At 43.2% G+C, this 17523-nt stretch overlaps 1 protein-coding gene across 6 annotated transcripts in view; it reads right to left on the reverse strand.

The window, feature by feature from the left end:
• Window positions 1-17523, reverse strand: part of dnah1 (dynein, axonemal, heavy chain 1) — a 510234-nt gene that overhangs the window by 184563 nt on the left and 308148 nt on the right. For all 6 annotated transcript variants that reach the window (XM_078209369.1, XM_078209371.1, XM_078209370.1 and 3 more), the window contains 5 exons: window positions 13950-14144; window positions 10162-10281; window positions 5385-5543; window positions 3464-3565; window positions 2004-2144 (listed from right to left, as the gene is read on the reverse strand). In XM_078209369.1, coding sequence (XP_078065495.1) covers window positions 2004-2144; window positions 3464-3565; window positions 5385-5543; window positions 10162-10281; window positions 13950-14144 — 717 coding nt within the window. The remainder of the gene's footprint in view (window positions 1-2003; window positions 2145-3463; window positions 3566-5384; window positions 5544-10161; window positions 10282-13949; window positions 14145-17523) is intronic.

Below are 17523 nucleotides of genomic sequence, written 5' to 3' on the forward strand. Positions count from 1 at the left end.
GCACAGTAAGAAGTCTCACAACACCAGGTTAAAGCAAACCACCACCTCACTTCTGGTATTTGCTACCAAATAAACCTGTTGGACTTTAACCTGGTGTTGTGAGACTTCTTACTGTGTAGATACACACCGGTGCGGTTCAGGGGGGAGTTCTAGGATGGGGACGGGGAGGATTTCCAGGTGGTGGTGTTCGCTGGTATCTGCTGCTCTTGTCCTTTGAGATGGTGATGATCCTAGGTTTGGAAGATGCTATCTATGGAGCCTGGGTGGATTCCTGCAGTGCATCCTGTAAATGGTACACATTGCTGCTATTGTTCATCAGTGGTGGAGGGCATTGAATGTCAAGGGATGCTGGTTAGGTTATTTCTTGTTGGAGATGGTCATTGCCTGGTATTTTTATGCCATTTGTCAACCCTAGTCTGGATATTGTCTTAGTCTTGTTGCATTTGTATGTGTAGCTGAGATGTCACAAATGGTGCTGAACATTGTGCATTCAGCAGCAAACATCCCCATTTCTAACCTTATGATGGAAGGAAGGTCATTGATGAGGATGGATGGAACTAGGACACTACAGCGAGGAATTTCTGCAGTGATGGCCTGGAGGACTGACCTTCAATAATGACATCTTCCTTAGTGCTAGGTATGATCGAACCAGTGGAAAGATTTCCTCCTAATTCACATTGACTGTAGTTTTGCTAGGGCTCCTTCTTGACACACTTGGTCAAATGCAGCCTTATGTCAAGGGCAGTCACTCTCACCTCACTTCTGGAATTCAGCTCTTTTGTCCAAGTTTGAACCAAGGCTGTAATGAGGTCAGGAGCTGAGTGACCCTGGTGGAATCAAAATTGAGCAGGTTATTGCTAAGCAGGTGCCTCTGGATAGCACTGTTGATGACCCCTTCCATCACTTCACTGATGATTGAGAGTAGACTTGAAGGGGCGGTAATTGGCAGGGTTGGATATGTTTTGCTTTTTGTGTACTGGATGCCAATGTTGTAGCTATGCTGGATCAATTTAGCGAGGGGCACGAATTTTCAGTACCATTGCCGGAATATTGTCAGGGCTCATAGCCTTTGCAGTATCCAGTACCTTCAGCCATTTCTTAATAACACATGGAGTGAATCGCATTGGCTGAAGACTGGCATCTGTGATGCCGGGGACCTTTGGAGGAGGCCGAGATGGTTTATCCACTTACTTTTTCTGGCTGAAGGTTGTTGCAAATCTTTTGCCTTATCTGATGTGCTGTGCTCCTCTAAGGATCACTAAGGATGGGGATATTATGGAGCCTCCTCCGGCGCGTTGTTTAATTGTCCACCACCATTCACAACTGGATAAGGCAGAACTACAGAGCTTAGATCTGTTCTGTTGGTTATGGAATTGCTTAGCTCTGTCTATTACTTGCTGCTTAAGCTGTTTGGCATGCAAATAGTCCTGTCTTGTAGCTTCACCAGGTTGACATCTCATTTTTAGGTATGCCTGATGCTGCTCCTGGCATGCTCTCCTACACTCTTCATTGAACCAGGGTTGATTCTCTGGCCTGGCGATATTTGTAGATTGGGAAATATGCCAGGCCATGAGCTTGCAGATTATCCTTTATCCTTTATCCTTTGGGACCTTAGCCAAGTGGTCATCTGTTATGTGCAAGCATCAGCAGTGAGTGCCAGTAAATTGTTCAACTATGCAAGGTTGAATCTGATGATGTCTTCACAGACCATCCACTGCATCATGTAATTTTTATAGAAAGTCACTGAATAGTGATCAGGAATTGGAGTCCAGACAGAATTTTCCTCTCTCTATACTAGGGTCAGTGATTCTGAGTGTAGTGCCCAATTTATCATCCCACACTGAGATCAGCATAGGCAATAATTGACGACTTAGCCAAGTTTCACAGTGGGCAGAGCTTTTAACTATTAAATCACTGAGTGTTTTCCCCCCAAAAGATTTGAAAGAAAACACTACTAAGAAGATCCACTGCATTCTTCCAATAAACTCGAGGGAATAACTTACTGGCTTCTTATTGATTAGAAGCATTGTCAACAAATATGACATGCGTATGGTGTCCTGGGTCGGAATGATGATGTCAGAGTAATTGGTTTCTGGTGCGATTTCTACTTCTGCTGCAGACGCCATCCAACTAATCCACTGGACCTGTGATATAAACCAGAATAATCAGGTAGCAGAAGTACATTAATCACAGGTCTCCATAAACATGCTGGTTTATATCATAGTCAATTACTCAGTAATAAAGCAATTTATCTATAATACATCTACATGCACATGGTAGGATATATGCAAAAAAGTCTAGTTTTTGGATAGCTTAATGACAATTAATATTAAGAAGTTAAAGAAGAAACCACATTACTGGAAGGTCTCTTTTGTGGGTTTTTTTGCTTTAAACCTTTCTTTGCAAAACTGAGAGGACAGAGAGATCTATTCCAAGACAATGGTTGATGCAAATCTTAGAGCCCTCACATTTCACTCATTTTTGTGAGGTACTGAAGATTGTCTGCTGAACTTGGAACTCACCCTGACAAGAGTCAGCACTTCTGAAGAAGAGAGAAGAAAACTAACAATAAAACGAGTTCAATTTAAAATTTATCCTTTCAAGAGGTGTAAGTGTCACTGGCTAGAACACATATACTGCCCATCTCTAATTGCCCTTGAGAAGGCAGTGGTGAGCTACCTCCTTGAACTGCTGCAGTTTGTGTGGTGTAGGTACAGCCACAGTGCTGTAAGGAAGGGACTTCTTTAGTAGAAATGACATATGAGTGTTTAGTGGAAAGTGGCCATCAGTTTTGTTTGAGTGGTATTTACACCTAGATTATCAGATATCTGGAATATGGAGTGTATAATGAGATTCAGAATGTTTGCATCTAACTGAATGATAATGTGGGAATATGTTGCCTGCTGCTATCAAACCAAAGAATTTTTAATAAAAATATCCATACATGATATACGTGGGCGGCACGGTGGCACAGTGGTCAGCACTGCTCCTTACAGCACCAGGGACCCGGGTTCGATTCCTGGCTTGGGTCACTGTCTGTGTGGAGTTTGCACATTCTCGCTGTGTCTGCGTGGGCTTCCTCCGGGTGCTCCAGTTTTCTCCCACAGTCCAAAGATGTGCGGATTAGGTGGATTGGCCATGCTAAATTGCCCCTTAGTGTCGGGGGACTAGCTGGGGTAAATGCTTGGGGTTATGGGGGTAGGACTTGGGTGGGATTGTGGTTGGTGCAGACTCGATGGGCCAAATGGCCTCCTTCTGCACTGTAGGATTCTATGAAATCTGTGAGTGACAGGCTATTTGGGCTGTTGTGACATTTCTATTCACATACATTTTAATCCATCGAGTAAGTACTTTCTAAAGACTCAAATAACAAAATATTGGAGAAAAAATATAATTAGGTTATCCAAGTAGATCAGTTCAAGCATTGATGTTCCTGATGGCACAGTCGCAGCATTTTACTTACCTTTCTCTCGGTATCCTCATCTTCAAGGTCGATGCTGCTGAATCCAGCATCATCCAGTTCGTAATCATACACCAGCCCATTTTCAGGGAAAAGAAGAGCGATCTAGAATACAAGGTTATCGATGATTAATTTTGGCATTTTAATTTATACATCCTAAAGGTAAATGATAAAACAGTGATTAGCAAATATTTGTGATAACTATCTTCAGTGCATTAAAAAATCCTCTTCAGATATTTACATTGCCACGGAAGGGGAAGAATTACTCCGATTGATCTGTTTTTGGCAATATTACAAAAGCATTCCAGAAAAATTTACAGTATCAATACTTAGTCACCCGAGCAATCCTCACAGTCTTCTGAAATGTTTCTTAACTCTTGCTTAATCTGGATGAGTAAAGGAGACAGATGGATCTATTTTAACAATACTGTTGGGCAGAAACTACATAGCCGGACAGGTAAAAACAGTTTACTTACTGATAAATCTCCAACATTTCCTACTTTAAACTGAAGGCAGACAGGATGCCTCATAAAGCAGTTTTGTGTCTCATGTAATATGCAAATTGGGTCCTATTAAGTCAATAGGACCCCAAAGTGGTTTAACTGTGGTCAGAGCAGGAACGCTGCTGTGGTCTTCCTGCATGCTAAGAACAGGTCTGCTACTGATCAAGACGTCCTTCAGGCAAGTCTCAAACTTTTATTTGTGGGGCCAGGAAAAAAATGCACCCCTGTCCCGTAAACCCTCCCTTTCCTTGAAAGGAAAAACCTTGTCAAAGTGTTTCTTTTGCCTTGAACTTGTCAAGTTTTGTATTTATATGAGAGAATGAAAGTGTGCATTTGTGAAGACAAGCACCTAAGAACTTAAGAAATAGGAGGTGGAGTAGTTCATTTGGCCTTTCAAACTTTCTCTGTCATTCAGTAAGGTCACGGCTGAACTTGTGACAGAACTCCACCTTCCTGCACTATCCCTTAATTCCCTTTGTATCCAAATATCTATCAACCTCTGTTTTGAGTATACTCAATGACTGATCATCCATAGAGCTCTGAAATAGAGCATTCCAAAGATTTACAATCCTTTGAGTGAAGAAATTTATCCTCATCTTAGTCCTAAATGGCTGAACGCTTATTTTGAAATTGCAATCCCATGTTCTAGATTCTCCAGCCAGGGAAAACCGTTCTTTCATTATCTACCTTGTCAAGTTCCTTAAGGATTTTTCATGTTTCAATTAGTTCACCTCTCATTTATCTAAATACTAGGGGATATAGGTCTAGTTTACTCAATCTCTCTTTTGTAGGACAATCCCCTCAGCCCAGGACACAGACTAATGAACCTTTATTGCATTCTCTCTAGAGCAAGAATGTCCTTCTTTGGGTAAGGAGATCAAAATGTCACAAGCCTCACCAATACACTATTTAATTGTAGTAGGATTTTAAAAAAATCTTACTCACTCCAATCCCTTTGCAACAAAAGCCACAAATGGCAGTTTATAAAATAATAAATTTACAAGTATAAAACTCTACTCTGCTGACACTGAGGGATGCTGCACTTCACTTTTCTGGGGTAGGATGGCCCTGGAAGAAATGTATAGTGGTGTCTAGTCGGGGGAATGTTCAAGCAGAGTGACAATCTGGCAATGATTGCCACTTCTTGGAGATCCAGGTCATTAATCTAAAACACATTTGAAAACAAATTTAATTACACTTTTATTAGGTCACAAGAGGAATTCAGGGGCTATTGCGCTGGAGAAAATCTCATGAAGTTTTCAGAAACCTCAGTTACACGTGGATGTGCCTTGATGACAAGGTAGAAAGAAACAAAATATGAGACTATGCTGGCGTGTTGAAAGGAATTAATTTTAAATAATTGACTCTCCAGTGCTAGAGTTCATTACCTCGATAAGTCAATTCCATTGAAACAAACATACCTCTTCATGTACCATCTTCTTTCTTATCCAGTTGCTGAAAGCAAGATAGCTTGCAGCATCACCAGTGCAACCCACACTCCAGATCAAGGAGAAAATAAACCAGGGCTCTATTAAGTCACCTAAAAGTTTCAGTTTGTCACGTGGAGGGCCTTTTTCTCCCTGTCCAAAAAGAGATAAGGTGTTTATTTTTTATTGAGAAATGCAGTTAGAAAACTAAATTACACAATGCAAGAAACAACCAGATTTGAAAAGTCATAGAGAATAAGAGGTGAATCCATGAAAAATGGATGAAGAAGCTAAGCTTCAAAGAGGAGGGTGGGAGCAAAGGAAAGAATTCGACAGTTTTCAAACGTAGGGAAAAAGTTAGAGTTCGCCACAGATTTGATAGACCAAATAGTCTATATCTGTGCAGCAACAACAACATGCATTTACATAAGTCCTTTAACATAGTAAATGGAATGTTGTCAAATAAATTTGACATTGATTATATAGAACATAGAACAGTACAGCACAGTACAGGCCCTTCGGCCCTCGATGTTGTGCCGAGCTTTGTCCGAAACCAAGATCAAGCTATCCCACTCCATATCATTCTGGTGTGCTTCATGTGCATAAGGAGATATTAGATTAGGTAGGTTTAAAGGAGCATCTTACAGAAGGATAGATTGGTTGAGAGGCAGGTGGGTTTTTGGGAGGAATTCCAGAAGTCAGGGCTTCTGAAGTTGAAGCCAAATCTGTCATTAGTGGAGCAATTAAAATCTGCAATTGAGTTCAGATATTTTGATTGGTTGCTGGGTTGTAGGGGGTTACAGCGAAAGGGAAGTGTAAATTCATTGAGGCATTTGAAAGCAAGGGTGATAATTTTTAAAATTATTAATTGCTCAAACAGGAGTCAGTGCAGATCAGCAAGTATAGAAAGGGGCATTGTGTGAGAAACCACTGCTCCCACCTCGTAAGGTGATATGTCACAAGCCAGTTGCAAGGGTAATTTTGGATCAAAATGTATCAGTGCTTCTGACTTTAACAATGCCTCCTTTGCTTATATGAAGGCCTTTGTACACTGATCCACCTATTTCCATTTCATGTTTTGGGGCTCCTTTGATGTAAAAAGGCTGTCCCTGAAACTTACCTTTGCAATTCAGCAATTTTGTTCAGGTTTGGACCAAAACTGTAATAAAGTCTGGAGCTGAGAGGTCCTAATGAAATCCAAAGTGAGCATCAATGAACAGGTTATTGGTGAGTTAGTGCCACAGTCGGTGACATCTTCCATCACTTGGCTGCAGCGTGAGAGTAGGCTGATGGGACAGTAGTTAGCCAGAATGGATTTGTCTTGTCTTTTGTGCACAAGAGAAAGCTGGGCAATGTTCCACATTCTCAGGTAGATGACAGTTTTGTAGCTATCCTTGAAGCACCTGCCTGGGGACATCACTAGTTCTTGAGCACATGCCTTCAGCACAGCGGTCAGGATGTTGTTGGGACCCACAGCCTTTGCTCTCTACAGTGTACTCAGCTGTTTCTTGATATTATGTAGAGTGAATTAAATTGGTGGAAGACTGGTTTCTATTGCTGTTAGAGACCTTCAGGCTAAAGATGGTTGATATATTTCAGACTTGTCTTTTGTACTCATGTGCTTGGCTTCACCATCACTGAGGACAGGATATTCAATCTCTTCCTCCCACTTGTTGTTTACATGCTCACTACCATTCATGGCAGGATACGGCAGGACTGGAGAACTTTGGTCAAATCCATTGGTTGTGAGATTGCTTAATTCTGTCCATCACATAATGCTTCCACTGTATGACATGAATATAGTTCAGTGCTGTAGCTTCAGTAGGTTGACACATCATTTTTAGGTATGACTGATGCTGCTCCTGCCATTCTCTCCTGCAAGGAGGTCACAAATTGTGATGGACCTCATAAGTGCCAAATTGGAGCTGCTGGATCTGTTCTGAATCTATCCCATTTAGCCTGGTGGCAATGCTACATGACGAAAGGAATGAAGACTGGACTAGTCTGTGTAATTTTATCAATTTCCAGTATCCTGGCCCGAACTGCCTCCTCTTCACTTATGGACGTCTAATTCCTTTACACCTTCATCCCCACCAGGATGGTCTGATGATTGTCTGCTTCTTCCATTAATGGAGGTCCAAATAGTTCCCTTCCACCACCGCCCCCCTCCACATGACTGAAGTTCGCTTTGCATTGAACAGTTTCTCTTTTAACTTGTCTCACTTTCTCAAAATAAAGATCTTGCTTTGGGGTACCTGCATGGGCCATAGTTATGCCTGAGTTCTTGTGGGGTATGTGGAACATTCCTTGTTCCACTCCTACTCCCACAACTCCAGTGCCTTGATGACTATATTGGTGCAGCTGCCTGCTCTCATCCAGAACTGGAAAAATTGATCAATTTTGCTTTCAATTTCCACCCTTCTCTCAATTTCACATGCTTTTGTTCCAATATTCCTCTTCCCTCCCTTGAATTTCATTCTCCATTTCTGTGGATAGACTGTCTATTAATTTTCAGTAAAGTATTTTAAAGTTTATTTGTTAGTCTCACAAGTAGGCTTACATTAACACTGCAAGTTACTGTGAAAATTCCCCAGTCGCCACACCCCGGCGCCTGTTGGGTACACTGAGGGAGAATTTAGCATGGCCAATGCACCTATGCAGCACATCTTTCGGACTGTGGGAGGAAACTGGATTTCCTGGAGGAAACCCATGCAGACAAGGGGAGAACATGCAGACTCTGCATAGACAGTCACCCAAGCTGGGAACTGAACCCGGATCCCTGGCACTGTGAGGCAGCAGTGCTAACCACAGTGCCATCCTGCCGCCGCGCTACAAGCTCACCGACACCCACAGCTACCTCAACTGCATTTCCTCACACTCTGCTTCCTGTAAGGATTTCCTTCCATTCTGTCATTTTTTCTATCTCTATCGCATCTGTTCTGATTATTCTACCTTCCACAAGGGCGCTTCTGACATGTCTTCCTTTTTCCTCAGTGAGAATTCCCCGGTACTGTGGTCAACTGGATCCTCAACATGTCTGACCCATTTCCTGCACTTCTGCCCTTTCCCCTTCCCCACCCTCCCAGAATCATGCTTCTTTGTCCTTTGTTCTTCGTCCTCACTTTCCACCTCACCAGCCTCCAAATTCAAAGGATCATCCTTCACCATTTTTGCCACCTCCATTCACATCTTCGCCTTCCCTCCCCTTTTAGCAATCCTAAGGGAATGTTCCCTTGTTACATCCTCGTCCACCCCTCTATCATCCTCCACAATACCTCATCCCCTTATCAGTGCACCATCTTATTCAATCGCAGTAGGTGTAATACCTCTTCCTTTACTTCTCACTGTCCAACTCCTCAAAATCTTCTTCAGAAGAAGCAGAGCTTTACTTTCAATCAAAGCTATTAAGTGGGATTTTACGGCCTCGCTTGTCCCAAAACCATAAAATCCCGCCCGAGGTCAATGGACCTTTCCAAGGTCCACCCCTCGCCTGCTCCGATTCCCATGGCGGGCAACAATAAAGTTCTGGCCATTGTATGCAATCTCCTTTATACTGGGGAGACCAAATGCAGAATGGCTGACCACTTTATGGAACACCTCCACTCATTCCACAATTGTGACCCCGACTTTCCAGTCGTTTGCCCTTTCAAATCAGTATTTTGCTCTCATACTCACATTTCTGTCTTCAGCCTCCTACTGTGTTCCAGTGAAGCCCACACAAGCTGGAGGAACAGTATTTCATTTGGCACTTAACAGCCTTCTGGACTCAACATTGAATTCAGCAACTTAAGACCATAGACTCTGTCCTCCATTTTGATTTTTTTTGCCAAGTGCCAATCTGTAATCTTGTTTTGGTTTTCAGACTGAGTTGACCTTTATGCTGTTATTAACACCGACTCTGGGCCTATATGTTTCCTTCCTACTATCATTACCACTCCCTTTGCCTTTTGTTTCACGACCTCTATGGCATTTTATCTCCCCTGCCTCTAATCCATCCTTGATCCTCCTTCTGTTCCACCTGCCACTCCCCCTTTTTTCAATATCATAAAACCTATTACATTTCCACCTCTCTTAGGTTTCAAAGAGTCATATCAGACTTGAAACATTAACTGTTTCCCTTTCCATAGATGCTGCCAGACCAGCCAAGTATTATCAGCACTTTCTATTTTGATTTCCGATCTCCAGCATCTGTATTATTTTGCTTTTATTATGACCAATGTTTTTCCCTCTTCTGGAAAATGACACAACTTTACACCATTCTGTTACTGGCTTTTTGATTTCTCCTGCTTTTATCTTCTATGCCCTTAATTTTTAGTTGTTGGGCCTCTAGAACAGTCTGTTTCTATCATCCCTGAGCAACCCTTTCAAAAATTGGCATAGAACTTGGTTAGATATTAGAAGATACTCTCTCTTTAGACTGTTATCCATCTCCAGAACAAGTTGCTACAACATACAGTGAGTGGAGCTAGATGATTTTCTGAGTGTGGGCAACATAACTGTTTTTAGAAGGTAGATGGGTATAGGGGGCTGTGTCCCCTAGTCACCTTGCTCTCCTGGATCTTGTTTGATCACCTTTGAGAGTTGTAAAGATTTCACAATTGTTTTCCTATATTGGCTAAATTTCTTTTCTTTGTATTTCATCTTTTTGCAAGTCAGTTTGGTGAGATGGATAAGGGTGATGGTAGGTAGAAGTCACACAAATGACAATATATGTTTTTGTATGTTTCTAAATAACTAGAATTTTAAATTAATTGATCTATAATGATCTGACCTCTCTTGGCAGCAAAGGCTTAAAGAAGCAATCCAACAGTTTGAGAAGGCTGCAGGTAAGATTACTGTCCATCGAGGTGATCACCTCTTTCATCGATACTCGCACAAAATGAATGGATTCCTGTGATGAGACAAAAAGGAGTAGATAGTTAAATCTATAAACTGTTTTATTTTGATATGCTTTGTATAGATTAACTAAGGATGAACAAGCAACCAATAGTTAAATCTAGTGAAATCAGGCTATATTATCCTCCGACATATACACCAGAGTCCACATTCATGTCAATAGAATGTGTACTGATTCCAAGATAATTCTGTATTCTATATGAGTAACACACTATTCTTTTCAGAAAATCTTGTGGGAGTCAGTAATAAATGCATGTTCCCTGTAAACTCACAGCATGTAGTTTGGCAGTTACAGGCAAAGTTCTGTGGGGCAAGGGAATGCAAATGCTGTTTAAAGGGCAGGACAATTTTCTCAGGCAAACTGGTAAGAGAATTCTATTTGCTGTGTGCAGAGTTATAACCATTAATGATTCAGTAGAATTGTTACTGAGAGGGGGGAAAAGGAGATTTGTCTTGCTTTGCATCGGAGTACTCTCCCACATGACAATGGTAAAGAGTACCCAGCAGGAGATAGTACAAGAGGTTAATGCCAAAGGAGGTGGTGCAAATAAGGCGAAGGTTTTCTGACCTGAAGAGATCATCCAGATTCTTACAAAAGAGATTTGAATATGTACTTGAAAAGGAGAAATTTTCAGGGCTATGATAATGAGCAGGGTATGTGAAACTAATTGGATAGCTCTGATCCAAGTTTTTAATTCCCCTCTGGCCACGGGGAGGTGCTAGAGGACTGGAGAACAGCTGATGTGGTTCCGCTATTTAAGAAGGGTTGTAGAGAGAAGCCAGGGAATCACAGACCGGTGAGTCTCACATCAGTGGTAGGGAACCTATTGGAGAAAATTCTGAAGGAGAGAATCTATCTCTGCTTGGAGAGGCAGGGTTTGATCAGAAATAGTCATAGAAACATAGAAGCAGAAGGAGGCCATTCGGCCCTTCAAGCCATTCAGCTTGATCATGGCTAATCAGCACATTCAATATCCTGACCCCCCCCCCCCCCCCCCCGCCCTCCTCCCATATCCCTTGATCCCTTTAGCCCCAGGAGCTATATCTAATTTCTTTTTGAAATCAGACAACGTTTTGGCCTCAACTACATTCAGTGGTTGTGAATTCCACACATTCACCACCCTCTGGGTGAAGAAATTTCTCCTCACCTCAGTTCTAAAAGGTTTACCCCTTATCTTCAAACTATGACCCCTAGTTCTGGACTCACCCACCATTGGGAACATTCTTACTGAATCTACCCTGTCTAACCCTGGTGGGGGGTGGCATAGTAGCACAGTGGTTAGCACTGCTGCTTCACAGCGCCAGGGACCCAGGTTTGATTCCCGGCTTGGGTCACTGCCTGTGTGGAGTTTGCACGTTCTTCCCGTGTCTGCGTGGGTTTCCTCCGGGTGCTCCAGTTTCCTCCCACATTCTGAAAGATGTGCTGGTTAGGTGCATTGGCCCGAACAAGCCCCGGACTGTGGCGACTAGGGGAATTTCACAGTAACTTCATTGCAGGTTAATGTAAGCCTTACTTGCGACTAATAAATAAACTTTACTTAACCCTGTTAGAATTTTATAAGTTTCTATGAGATCCCCTCTCACTCTTCTAAACTCCAGTGAATATAATTGTAACCGATTTAGTCTCTCCTCATATGACAGACCTGCCATCCAGGTGGTTCTGTCAGAGACAAGTCATGCCTAACATTGAATTTTCTGAGGAGGTGACCATGTGTGTAGATGAGGGTAGTGCAGTTGATGTAGTTTATATAGATTTCAGCAAAGCCTTCGACAAGGTCCCACATGGGAAACTTATAAAGAAGGCAAATGCACATGAGATACAGGATAATCTGATAAAGTGAATTCAAAATTGACTTAGTTGTAGGAGACAGAGAGTGATGACAGAAGGCTGCTTTAGTGACTGGAATGATGTGGAGATGCCAGCGTTGGACTGGGGTAAACACAGTAAGGAGTCTAACAACACCAGGTTAAGAACATAAGAACATAAGAAATAGGAGCAGGAGTAGGCCATCTGGCCCTTCGAGCCTGCCCCGCCATTCAACAAGATCATGGCTGATCTGAAGCGAATCAGTTCCACTTACCCGCCTGCTCCCCATATCCCCTAATTCCCTTATCGATCAGAAAACTATCTACCCGTGATTTAAACATATTCAACGAGGAAGCCTCCACCACTTCAATGGGCAGAGAATTCCAGAGATTCACTACCCTCTGAGAGAAGAAGTTCCCCCTCAACTCTGTTCTGAACCGGCCCCCCCTTATTTTGAGGCTGTGACCTCTAGTTCTGGTTTCCCTTCTAAGTGGAAAGAATCTCTCCACCTCTACCCTATCCAGCCCCTTCATTATCTTATATGTCTCTATAAGATCACCCCTCATCCTTCTAAACTTCAACGAGTACAGACCCAATCTGTTTAATCTCTCCTCATAAGCTACACCCCTCATCTCCGGTATCAACCTGGTGAACCTTCTCTGCACTCCCTCCAAGGCCAATATATCCTTTCGCAAATAAGGGGACCAAAACTGCACACAGTACTCCAGTTGCGGCCTCACCAGTGCCTTGTACAGTTGCAGCAAGACCTCCCTGCTTTTATATTCTATCCCCCTGAGTGGGAGTGAGTGGTGTATGAGCAGATCTTCCACTCACCTGATGAAGGAGCAGCGCTCCGAAAGCTAGTGGCGTCTGCTACCAAATAAACCTGTTGGACTTTAACCTGGTGTTGTTAGACTCCTTACTTAGTGACTGGAAGCCAGGGATCTGTGCTGGGTCCCCCATTGTTTGTCATTTATATAAACAGATAACTATGTGGGGGATGAGATGTGGGGGTTTGCGAATGACACAAAGATTGGCCGGGTAGGTTCAGTGTATTGGGCTACAGGAAGATATAGACAGAATGGTAAAATGGGCAGATAAGCGGCGGATGATATTTAACCCTGAAAAGTGTGAGGTGATACCCTTTGGAAGAAGTAATTTGATAAGGAAGTATTCAATGAATGGCAATGACACTAGAAAGTTCTGAGGAACAAAGGCACCTTGGCGTGTCTGTCCATAGTTCTCTGAAGACAGAAGGGCATGTTAGTAGAGTGGCAAAAAGGGCACATGGGACTCTTGCCTTTATCAATTGAGGCACAGATTACGAAAGCAAGGAAGTCATGTTGGAGTTGAATAGTACTTTGGTGAGCCACAGATGCAGTATTATGTACAGTTCTGGCCGCCACATTATAGGAAGGATGTGATTGCACTGGAGGGTGTAGAGGAGATTAATGAGGATGTTGCCTTGGATGGAACATTTAAGTTATAAGAAAGATTGGATAAGCTTGGGTTGTTTCTGTTGGAGCAGAGAAGACTGAGTGGCGACCTGATTGAGGTGTACAAGATTATGAGGGGAAAGGACTGGGTGGATAGGGAGCAGCTGTTCCCCTTAGTTGAAGGGTCAGACACGAGAAGACAAGTTTAAGATGAAAGGTTTAGGGGCAAATATATAAATGTTTAGGAGGGTTTTGACGGTCCGGAATGCAATGCCTGGGAGGGTGGTGAAGGCGGGATACAGAGCTTGAGCAACTTCTTCAGCCTCCAACTGTTCTCCACTCTCAACTCATTAGATTCATAAATATTCAAATATAGTAACATAACTTCTGAGCTTTTTAAATGTAGAAGCATGTACTGACCTCCAGGAAACGTTCAAATAGAGATTCCAGTTGAACTTTGTAGGGGTCAATGGCTGGGGGAACATGCCTCAGCCAACATTCAGTAAATGGTTTCAGTCCCAAAATACTAGGCTCCAGGTAGACCATCCCACAGCGAGATACCGTGGCAGGAGAGGCCACTGCCAAGTCCTGCACCTCAAACATCATTGTCATCACCTCAAAAATAAAAATACAAAGGTTACTCAGTGTCTTCCTACTCTTAATATCAGGTTCCAAGGCACAAAATATAAAACTCAAAGTGAAACTGTTTATTTCATTCAACATTTAGAACAGGATCCCTATGGGGGAATGCTGGAAATACTCACCAGGTCAGGCAGCATCTATGGGGATAAGAAGGCAGGGTTAATGTTTTAAGTCATTGACCATTTATCAGAACTGGAAGATGTTACAGATGAACAGTTTATGAGGAGAAACAGAGTCAGGGAAAGGGTATAGGAGAAAAAAAATGATCACATATGTGAGAATAGAAAAATAATGATCTGTAAAGTGATTAGGTGGAGGTAGAAGATAATTAAATGAAAGCTGTCATAAAGCTGAAAAATAAAAGAATGCAATTATTGAGAGAAATTCGAGAAGTGAAAGGTGTATCTGACAGAAGGGCCTGGATTTCCATTTGGATTTAATGATGGAGGTGAAACCCACTGGCAGTAATGGTCCCAGCTGTTTGAAATTGTATGTATTAGCTAGCTTTCACAAAGTGAGCATCAGTGACCTGCGATATGTAATGGTGCACTGCTACTGTGAGACACCACCAAAGTCCTCTGTTGATCCTCAGAATGATACAGAGGTGAAGAAGTGACGACATTGTCTTTAACGGCTACTGGCAGAACATGGTGAGCAGTATTTCATAGTCAGAGGTCTTCCTCAAAGAGGCAACTAATCTCTGAGACCATCTTCCAACAAGAATTGCAGACATGCTCTTAACAGTCTGACAAGTTCGGTAATAGACTGAATTGAACATTGACTGAATTGTGTGGGTTACTGGGTTCCACCTTCTCTCATTCCTGTGAAACATCACTGACTAACAGAACAGCGATGGCAAACCAGCATGAAGGCGTAAAGTTACACACCAGCCTGCCTCACTTTCTGTTCCTATATCAGGCTGATAATCCTGCCTCAAGGTGTGTGAACAATTACATCAGAGGAGCGGGGATGTCTGCAAAATCTGGCAAGAAAAAAAACAGTAAAACTTGAAAAGTAAGGATGCCTGTGAAACCTGTCTGAATTGGTCTTGTGGGCCCTAAAATGGATATCCAGTACTATTGCTGCCAACACTGTATTAATGATTTTTACTGGTTTTTCCTCTGGGATCTGAGAAATCCCAAGTTGTCTGGGAATGTGGTGGAAGCAAATGGCAGCAAGACAGCAGTGACAGACTTTAACTGTCAATGGCTCTGGGAAATCTCGGTGTTTTGCATCTTGTGATATTTTGCAACTCCATCGCCATTTACGCCTGTGGTAAATTGAAGCACAAAAACCAAGCCAATGGACTTTGACCAGAGACATAGGGGGCAATTTTACCACCTTGCCCCGTCCGTTGATGGGTGGGGGAACCGGTAAAATTGAGTAAGAATCTGGCAGTGCCAGACTGGCACCCTGGCAGTGTCCACCAATTGGGGGGGTGGGGGGGGGGGTGATATTTCTGGGTGGTGTGGGGCTCACAATCGGCCATTGAGGCCCTGCGATAGTCGGTGGTGGTTGCAGGGGGTGGGGGGGAGGCTGGTTCTAGGCCGGCTACAGCGGCAGAGATCAGACAGGTCTCTCTCTCAGACCTGTCAGGCCTCTGCTGGCTGCCATTGCACATGTGCAACCACAGAGGTCTGTACATGTGCAGTTGTGCCATCTGTTGCTACAGCAGGCTTGATGGCGGCTTAAGCCCCACCTCCTTCCCCAAAAGGCGAGGAATGGTTTAGCCATTTTTTCATGTACTAAATGCATAAAATTCTGGATTTGAATTCTCCCTTTTTCCCACCCATTCTGGACTTAGAATTTCTTTGTAAGATCGCAGCTATAGAAATTGATTAGCCACAATTTACGTTCCCCCAGTGAGTTCTGAGGTGGGGGAGGGTAAAATAGCATGGACCGGATTCCCTCCAGGATCCTAGAATCCTACAGTGCAGAAGGAGGCCATTCGATCCATCAAGTCTGATAACTCCATGCATTTACCCTAGCTAGTCCCCCTGAAACTAAGAGGCAACTTAGTAAGGCCAATCAACTAACCTGCACATTTTTGGGCTGTGAGGGGAAACCAGAAAACCACGCAGACATGGGAAGAATGTGCAAACTTCACACACAGTGACCCAAGCCGGGAATCAAACCCGGGTCCTGGGCTGTGAGGCAGCAGTGCTAACCACTGTGCCACTGTGCTAAGGCTGTCTGCCCTGAACCTGTAGATGTGCTTTTATGGTGGGATGGACAGGGCCACTTAAGGATCTTAGCCTTTTTCCTGCTCAGCCTCAATTTTTAAGAAGCAGGGAGCCCGATGACCAAGGGTGGGAAACTGAAAAATTCTCGGACGGGAGGCGGGGAGGGAGGGCCTCAATTGGAAGGCTCCTTCAGACTGTGGGTGCCCTCCCTTCAGCAACCTGTGAGCAATGGCCTTCCCTCCCACTTCTGGTCAACCTGCCAATATTGAGATTGCTCCCTTCTGTTGATTCCCTAGGGCATCCCCTCCACGGGAACCCTGGTCCTTACCTGAAGTGTGTTCCCAGGACTTATTCTCAAGCATGGCACTTCATTACTATTCTGGCCACTGTAATGCCAAACCTAGAAGGGCTGGAGATCTGTCAGCTAATCTGATTGGCTGACAACTCTGCAAAGTGGGACTTCTGTCCAAGTGCGACAGAAGTCCTGTCTGCTGCCAACTAAAGCTCAACTGAGTGTGAAATGGCAGTGGGCCTGTTAGAGTTGGTGCTAATTCTCAGGATGATAGGCATCAAGCGTTTGCCATCCTGAAGAGGCCATTGTTAAATTGAAATGGACTCATTATAGGACAATGCCACGAACCCAAGCTCTTTTAACCGTTAGAAAGTTTTAATGTTACATTCCTTGACTCCCAGAGCTGTCTGCTGTTAATATCTAGCCTGTCAACACCAAAGCAGGACTACCTAGTTGACAATAAATCATGTCTCAAGTTTAAATCTCCTCAAAGACTGGTTCTCCAGAGATTCTTGTTATCAGCTGTAGAACAGACCAAGTTTCTGTACACCAACCTCATCTTGCTGCGTCAGCACCAACTTTGAAGGAATCCGTCAACTCCTGTTTTCAGCTCGCTGAATCCATCTGAACTTTAACTCCTACGTAATGGAACCCTCACTGGACTCTGACATTTACGTGAATTAATATCCATATTTTTGATTCTTATTTTTAAGTTATTCCTAGTTGTAAATCCTTTTCTTTCCTAGTTCCTTTGTGTGCATGTGTATGTAATTGCAACAACCATCCCGAGTTTGAATGTATGAATGGACAATACATTTGATTTAATCCTAAAGAAAGTTTGCTCTGAGTCACTTCAAAATTGACTTCACAAATAGAG

The sequence above is a fragment of the Mustelus asterias genome, chromosome 3 (genome assembly GCF_964213995.1).
Source record: "Mustelus asterias chromosome 3, sMusAst1.hap1.1, whole genome shotgun sequence".
NCBI classification, from domain to species: Eukaryota; Metazoa; Chordata; class Chondrichthyes; order Carcharhiniformes; family Triakidae; genus Mustelus; species Mustelus asterias.